The sequence below is a fragment of the Loxodonta africana genome, chromosome 11 (assembly GCF_030014295.1).
Source record: "Loxodonta africana isolate mLoxAfr1 chromosome 11, mLoxAfr1.hap2, whole genome shotgun sequence".
NCBI lineage: Eukaryota > Metazoa > Chordata > Mammalia > Proboscidea > Elephantidae > Loxodonta > Loxodonta africana.
Genome location: NC_087352.1, coordinates 18,217,875 through 18,226,269, shown reverse-complemented (window position 1 = coordinate 18,226,269; position 8,395 = coordinate 18,217,875). Strand labels below are relative to the sequence as shown.

At 52.7% G+C, this 8,395-nt stretch overlaps 1 protein-coding gene across 1 annotated transcript in view; it reads left to right on the top strand.

The window, feature by feature from the left end:
- Positions 1–427: 427 nt before the first annotated feature.
- LRRC4B (leucine rich repeat containing 4B) overlaps positions 428–8,395 on the top strand; it is a 36,941-nt gene continuing 28,973 nt past the window's right edge. The window contains exon 1 of the mRNA XM_003406838.4: positions 428–724. Coding sequence (XP_003406886.1) covers positions 428–724 — 297 coding nt within the window. The remainder of the gene's footprint in view (positions 725–8,395) is intronic.

The window sequence follows — 8,395 nt, the reverse complement described above, 5'->3', positions numbered from 1 at the left end:
CCATTGTCTTGTCTGTCTCTCCATTTATCTGTATGTATGAAACCATGCAAAACAACAACAACAACAACTTTTCAGCCTGGATTCAAATCCCAGCTGCTCCACTTACTGGCTGAGGGACTAAGCACTTCCTCTCCCCCCAGCCTCAGTTTCCCCGTCTGCAAAATGGGAGTCAAATCTTCCCGGCTGGGAAGAGGATATGAGAAGATGATGCAGGGAGCGAGCGGCTGAGCCACCCTTCTCTGCCTCCCTCCGCCTGCGCTGTGTGCCTGTCTCTTCTATGTCCTTCCCTCCCCTCCCAAGTAGGCAGAGGGTAGTTCTGGAAGGTGGTGGTAGTGGGCTGCGCGGGGTCCCTGGCTGCTCACTAAGCTTCTCTCCCCTCTTTCTCCGCACAGCCCCCCGGCGTCCGAACGGAGCATGAACTTTGAGGATGGCGCGCGCCCGCGGCTCCCCTTGCCCCCCGCTGACGCCCGGTAGGATGTCCTGGCCCCACGGGGCCCTGCTCTTCCTCTGGCTCTTCTCCCCGCCCCTGGGGACCGGCGGGGGCGGCATGGCTGTGACGTCGGCCGCAGGAGGGGGCTCCCCGCCGGCCACCTCCTGCCCCGCAGCCTGCTCGTGCAGCAACCAGGCCAGCCGGGTGATCTGCACGCGGAGAGACCTGGCCGAGGTGCCGGCCAGCATCCCGGTCAACACGCGCTATCTGAACCTGCAGGAGAACGGCATCCAGGTGAGCCGGGCCGGGGTACGTGCGTGCTGGGGAGGTACGCGGGATGGCAGGTGTCTGAGCTGTACCTCGAGCTAGACTCCCTCCCTCCGCCTCGGGGCTACGGAGGAGGCTGCGAAAGGGGCCGGCCCTCACTCCTGCCCCCTGGGGGCACCTGAGAAATGCGGTTGCAGCGGGTTAACACGAGCCACTTCTCAGGCAGCCGGCCACGGCTGACTGATTCTCCCGGCCCCGGCGCTGTCTCCAGCGGGGCCTGCTCTCACAGCCTGGACCCTGGTGTCACCGGGTGTGCTGAGCGTCCCATCCACCAGGGATGGGCCGGGAGAGTCTGAGCTCTCGGCAGCAGCTCATACCCACTGCGTGGCTTTGGGCCAGGGGTGGCATGAGGCTGAGCCTCAGTTTCTTCACCTGGAAAATGGGGTGATAACAGCTCCTGCCTCGTGAGGTTGGTGTGAGGGCTGATAGATTCAATCCTTGTCAGGGGTTTAGAATCCGTCCTGGCACCTGGCAAGCACTCAGTGCCTGCAAGTTATTTATATCCTCATTTCCTGTGGATAAGGGGCTCACATCCGTTTCTGGGAGCTGGTGGGAGGACATGCAGGGAGGGTGCTTGTTGGCACATGGTAGGCGCTTGGACGTTTGTTCATCCTGATTAAGGTGGGCCACATCTGATGCTTGGGGGCAGAGCTGTGTTGTTTTAAAGCAGATTCTCAACCTTGGCACTGTTGGTTGACATTTGATGCTAGACCATTGTTTGTTGTGGGGCCGTCCTGTCCATGGTAGGATGTTGAGCATTGTCCCTGATCTCTGCCCGATGGATGCCAATAGCACCACCACCCCTGGTCATGACAAACATGTCCCAGGTGTTGTCAGATATTCCCTGGGGACAATGGCCCCTGGTTGAGAACCACTCTTTCAGAGGCATTGGGTCAGTCCCCCTGCCCTTACACAGGCCTCCCCCACCCCCACGCATAAAGCTAGGTTCCCAGGTCCTCAAGATCTGATCTTCCTCTCTTCACTGTATTTCTTCCTGCTCTGTAACTGGGGAGGGGCTACAGAAGACAGCATCCCCCTTCTGACTGTCCTGGAGACCCTGGAACCAGTGCTCCCTTCTGAGGGAGGGCGATAGTGTCAAGGGAGCTTCTAAAGGGAAGGAGGCTCTTGTCTCCTCTGGGAGGTGTGGGCCAGGACCGGTGAACCTGGAGCTGGGACTCCCAAAATAAAAGGTCTCTCATCACATCACCCCACCCCAGCTCCTGCAGGATGGCACCTCTCTGACCCCAGGGCCCTCACCAGCTGCCTCCTCCAAAAGGTTACCATTTCTACTAGTTCACTTTAAATCTGCCTCCCATCCCTCAGCAGCAGCCACGCTGATCTGTCACATTGCCCTTAAAGAGGCTCTTCCTTGTACCCTCTCCATCCCTCCTTCGTTCCTCTCATTCATTTGTGTAACATTAGACAGACACTGACAGCCCAGGCTCAGCACCAAGTCCAGCTCTGGTTAATGCCCAAGTCAGAAGAAGCCCTGCCCTGCCCTTGGGCAGCTTACATTTGCAAGGGGAAGAGACAGCAGGCTGGGATGAATGCTCAAAGAACCGAAGCCAGAAGTGAAGAGTGTTGTGGAGCATCTGAGAGTGTGTTAGTGGTGAGGAGCTGAGTCCACCCAACCAACAGCCCAAGGCCACACCACGTCCCTGTAGTCAAAGCCAGCCCGTTTTCTCTGCAGAGAGCTCAGTGCACAATGCAGTCCTGCAAACATTTGCTAGGTGCTGGGGCAGGCAGGGGTGAACCACGGGGTCTCCACCTGCAGACCTGGGAGGATACTGATAAATACTATCAACCAAACAGCATCTCCCCAGAACCTCAAAACAAAAAACCAAACCCAATGCCTTTGAGTCAATTCTGACTCATGGCAACCCCATGTGTTACAAAGCCGAGCTGCCCTTCAGGGTTTTCTTGGCTGTAAGCTTTATGAAAGCAGATTGCCAGAACTTTCTTCTGTGGCACTGCTGGATGGATTCAAACCAGCAACCTTTAAGTTAATAGCTGAGCACAAATTGTTTAGGCCACCCAGGGCCCTTCCCAGAGTCCCAGCCAACTCCTAACTCTAAATGCCACCACCACCCCAAAGTAAGCCATCTCTCGAAGTCCAAGCCTCCTGGTGCTTCCTCTGCTTAAAGCCCCTGATGACTCTTTAACTAAGAACCAAGTCCTCACCAGCTGGGCCCGGCCCTTGCCAGCCACTCAGCTGATGCCGATTTCTCTGAGGCCGTTACCTTGGCCTGGCCACCCTTTCCTTCACCTGGTCCCCCCAGGTCAACCTTCCCTCATCGCCTTCTTCTGGGGCTCCAGCTCCCCAGCAGACGCCCCTGCCCTTGCTCTTCATGGTTTCTGTCATTAAATATCTCTTCACTGTGTTCTCTGTGGAAGTCCCTGTTCCCAGTGCTTGGGAGGCAGCAGTGTGCAAACCGGACGACAGCCCTGCCCTTGCTGAGCTGGGGCTCTAGACACAGGCGTGTTAAATAAGTCAGCTGTGTTGAAAGAGAGTAGGGGAGAGAGCTGGTTAGTGCGGGAGAAACTGCCTGTGCTGCATTTAAGACACTGAGATCAGGGCGGGACTGGTTGAGAAGGGGACAGTGGAGCAAATGCGTGGAGAAGGTGGGGTGTGAACTTTTGGGGATCTGGGAAGAGCAGTCCAGGCAGAGGGAACAGCTTGTGCAAAGGTCCTGAGGCAGGACCAAGCCTGGTGAGTCTGAGAAATGGCGAGGAGGCCAGTGTGGCTGGAGCAGAGTGAGCAAGGCGGAGAGGGCGGTCGTGATGTCAGTTAGGGCATGTGGGGCCCTATGGGTCACGGGCATTGAGGTCTTGGTGCCAGAAGAGGCTCTAAGCAGAGGCTGCCAAGTGGGGGACAGCCTGGAGGGGGACAGCATAGAGGCCAGTGAGGAGACTGATGCAGGGGGTCAGGCTGGAGATGCTGGCAGCTCAGACCCAGGTGTTTGTGGGGGAGGTGGTTTAATAAACTGGTGAGAAGTGGACAGATTCGGGATCTGTTTTGAAGGTGGGGACAATAGGATTTTCCAACAGATTGGATGTGGAGAGAGAGATGGAGAGTGAGACAGAGTGAGATGAAGAGAGAGAGGTGGAGTCAGAGAGAGACCGAGAGAAACGGGGAGAGAGAGAGAGAGAAACCAAACATGACTCCAAGGTTTGGGGTCTGAGCTGGTCAGACCTGTCTGCCTATGTGTCTGCTGCCCTTTGTCCCAGGTCACTGGCCTCCAGGCCCATGTAATCACGTCCCATCAGAACATACATGTATGCCCCATGGACATCTATTAGTTGATAGATAAGGCATGGCCAGGTGTACTGCAAGGAGCCCCGGTGGCACAGTCGTTAAGTACTTGGCTGCTAACTGGAAGGTCAGCGATTCAGCTCACCAGCTGATCCTCAGGAGAAAGACCTGGCGATCTGCTCCCGTAAAGATTGCAGCCTAGGGAACTCTATGGGGCCGTTTTATGCTGCCATGTAAGGTCACTATGAGTCAGAATCTCGACTCAATGGCAACAGGTAGGGTAGGTCTTCTGCATCCATCTCTTAAAAAAAAAAAAGTACTTTATAAAGCATACATAAAAGTGGACAAGTTCAAAGGATGCAAAGATATAAGTAGGAATTCTAACTCGGTTCTCACCCCCAGGGGTTTCTGCACTCCCACCCTGGAGACCACCCATTGTTCCCCAGACTCTAGATTCCCCGAGAGAGGTCCAGAGTAGAGGCTTGTACACATTTAGTCAAATTGGCTTCGCTGGATGGACACTGTCCAGAAAAGAGCTGCCTTAGCAGTGGAGTGGGGCTGCCTTGAGAACAATCACAGACATTGGGGCGGGGGGGAAATAACTTTTTAATTATACAAATAAAAAAACTCACCTTCAGTCCCATCACCTAGATATGAATAACTATTGTTTGCATTTGAGTTTAATACCTTCCTGGCTCCTTTCTGTGCAAATGTAAACATAATGTTTAATTATTTATTACAGAATAAATACAAGTTAGAGTAACTAGAAAATACACCTAAGTAAAAATACGGGGCGTGGGATGGGGGGAAGCCAGCCGTCATTCCACAGCCACAGGTAGCTGCCGACAGGTGGGTGAGCTTCCACCCAGAGTTTTGTCGCATATTCTCCGTGTGTTGTACCTCAGACTTAGTGTCCTAATTTCCCTTTTGATTTTTTCCTTGACCTGTTGGTTGGCGAATAGTGTGTTGTTTAATTTCCACATGTTTGTGTATTTTCCCGTTTTCCTCTCATTATTAATTTCTACTTTCATACCCTTGTGGTCAGAGAAGACACCTTCTATGATTTCAACTTTCTTAAATCTGTCAAGGCTTGTTTTTGTCACCTAACATCAGGTCTACCCTGGAGGATGACCCCTGTGATTTAGGCAGAGTTTTGTAAACAGATTCTTGCTTACACGTGCATGCACTTCTTTTTTTTAAGAAAAAAATGGAATCACATCGTTTCATACTGGCTTGCAACTAGCTTTTGTCACCTGGTAGCATAGGCATGAGGAGCCCTGGGTGGCATGGTGGTTAAGCACTCCCCTGCTAACGGAAATATTGGAGGTTCGAACTCACCAGAAAGATGTGGCAGTCTGCTTCCATGAAGATTACAGTCTTGGAACCCCTAGGGGGCCGTTCTACTGTGTCCTATAGATTCACTATCTGTTGGACTTGACTCAACAGCAACGGGTCAGCATAACCATAAACATCTTTCTCTATGACACGAAATCTTCTATAACATCATTTTCAATGACCGCATAGTACTGCAGTACATGGGGGTCCTGTTACTTAACTGCTGTTGTTGTTAGGTGCCATTGAGTCAATCCCCAACTCATGGTGACTCTAAGCACAACAGGATGTGACTGTTGTAATCCATAGGGTTTTCGTTGGCTGATTTTTTGGAATTTGATCACAGGCCTTTCTTCCTAGTCTGTCTTAGTCTGGAAGCTCTGCTGAAACCTCTTCAGCATCACAGCAACATGCACGCCTCCCCTTACGGATGGGTGGTGGCTGCGCTTGAGGTGCAGGGATGTAACTCGGGTCTCCCTTATGGAAGGTGAGATTTCTACCACCGAACCACCACTCCCCTCGGTTACTTGAACCACTCCCTTAGTATTTGCAATTTTTTTAATTGATGCAAACAACACTGCGGTGGGAATCCTGGGTACTCATTCCCCGTAACATTCTGAATTCTGCCCTTCGAGTAAATCCCTGGAAGTGGAATTACTGGGTCAGAGGGAGAGAGAAGCAGAGAAGCAGTGGTTCGTGAGGTCTTTGTGTCTTACTCATTTAAATTTAGTCCTCCTTACCTCAGCAGTGACCTCCCCACACACACACTCTCACACACATACTCACACATGTACACATAACAGGCATTCACACACCACATACACACACACCACACACATATACAACTCTCTCACACACACATGCACTCACACACCACACACACACCCACACATACCACACACAGCACACACATACACTGTCGCACACACACTCACACATGTACACACAGGCACTCATGTGTGCGCACACACACACGCACACATGTGTTGGCAAGGATGGGCTGCATTCTGGACACCTGAGAGCTTCCCCCAGCACATGGCTGCTTGCTCATTGTCTGGCTCCCCCACTTCACTGTCACCTCCTGTGAGGGCAGGGACTCCATGTTGTTCCCCTACTGTGTCCCCACACCTAGAGTAGAGGCTGGTGCGCAGTAGGTGCGCAGCACATCTCTGTCAGTGGGTGGAAGGCCAGCTAGTGTGCTCCCTGCCCCGGGAGCCTGGCAGAGTTCCGGGACCATCTGTCAGCGGGAGCAGAAGCAAGGCCCTGCAGCGCGGGGAGGACCTGGGCTGATCAGAGGTTTCCATCACCTGTTCCCGTGGACTGCAGATGCACCAAGGGACAGCGGTCTCTATCTGGGCTGTGTCCTTCCACCTTTGCTGAGGGTTAAAATGCCCTCCTATAAAATGACACGGATGGTAGGTGGTGGTGGTGGTGGTGGTTTTAGTGCCCTTCATGGGCAAAATGTGAAGTCCCTGGGTGTCGCAAACAGTTAACACACTTGGCTACTAAAACGTTGGAGGTTCGAATCCACCCAGAGGCGCCTTGGAAGGCCTGGCAATCTACTTCTTAAAAATCAGCCACTGAAAGCCTTATGGAGCACAGTTCTACTCTGACACACACGGGGTTGCTGTGAGTCACAGTCAATTCGAAGGCAACTGTTTTTTGTTTGTTTTAATGGGAAATATATATATATATATATTTCTAAATCAGCAACTTTCTCTGGGTCCTGTACCAGCCCAACCCCTTGGAAGGCAGAGGCTGGTGACTAGACTCCTCTCTGCCCAGTGGCCTCAGTGCCACACAGGCCAGGGCGATGCCATTGCCCCTGCAGCAGCTCTCTGGAGAAGCAGAACGGGGCTGGGTGCCAGGGACCTCAGCTTCCAGGGTCCCAGACCCGCCCCGCTGCTCAGCTTCATGTGGGTCCAGTTAGAAGCCTCGGCTCAGCGTGGTACCCCTCGGCTTCATGTGGGTCCAGTTAGAAGCCTTGGCTCAGCATGGTACCCCGGGCACCAGGCTGGGCTCAGCCACCGCCAGTCCACTGGGCTGCAGGACGAAGCCTTCCCGCTCCCCTTTCTCCTTCGTTTCCGTATCCTCCCCTCCTCCCCACAGCTAATCCCCCTAATGTGTTTACCAGGGATCTTTCTGCTTGTGTGTGTTCTTGCAAAATGCTTATTGTTGCTTCGTGTGCATGTATTTTTAATTTATGTAAATGAAACTGTGATCTAGAGTGCTCCCTTTGTCTCTCTGTTGTGTTGTGTTGCGCTCTGTGTCTTTAAGAGCCATCCATGTGTGCATCCACCCCATTGCCCCTATTGCTTTAGCCCTGCAGAAGTCCCCCCCTCCCCGCACCCACCACACTGTACCACCCACCTCCCCCTCAGACTCAACCCTGTGACCTTGAAGTGCCCCCACACAAAGCCTCACTCAGGAGCCCATTGGAAGCTTCCTGCTGATTTCTTTGGAATATGTGCCCAGGGGGGCAATTGTTGGGTCAAAGGAGACCCATGTACTTAATTTAACAAAGTACTACTGGACCCACCACAGGCTTTTAACAGACTGCCCTGTGTCCTCCCAGGGGCTCCCCTGTGAGGTCATACAAGATAATGTTTGCGAACGCCCTTGACAAGGAAGTATGGCTCTATCCTGAGGAACAAATCAGCCATCCTAGGAAAATAATCCGAATCCCTGGGTGGTGCAAATGGTTTAGAGCATAACTACTAACCTTTTTGTTGTACAAGCGGTTGCTATGAGTCGGAATCGACTCGATGGCACCTAACAACGACAACACTAACCAAAAGGTTGGTGGTTCAAATCCACCCAGAGATACCTCGGGAGAAAGGCCTGGCAATCTGTTTCCAAAAGGTCACAGCCACTGAAAACCCTCTGGAGAAGTTCCACTCTAACATACACGGGATCTCCATGAGTCAGAAGCCACTCAACATCAACTGGTACAGTGGAACCTGTGAGAGCTGGAACTCAACAGAACTGCCTTGTTTTTCCAAGTCTGGCAAGTTTTCTTTCTTTGACAGGCTGCAGTCTTACCACATTTCTAT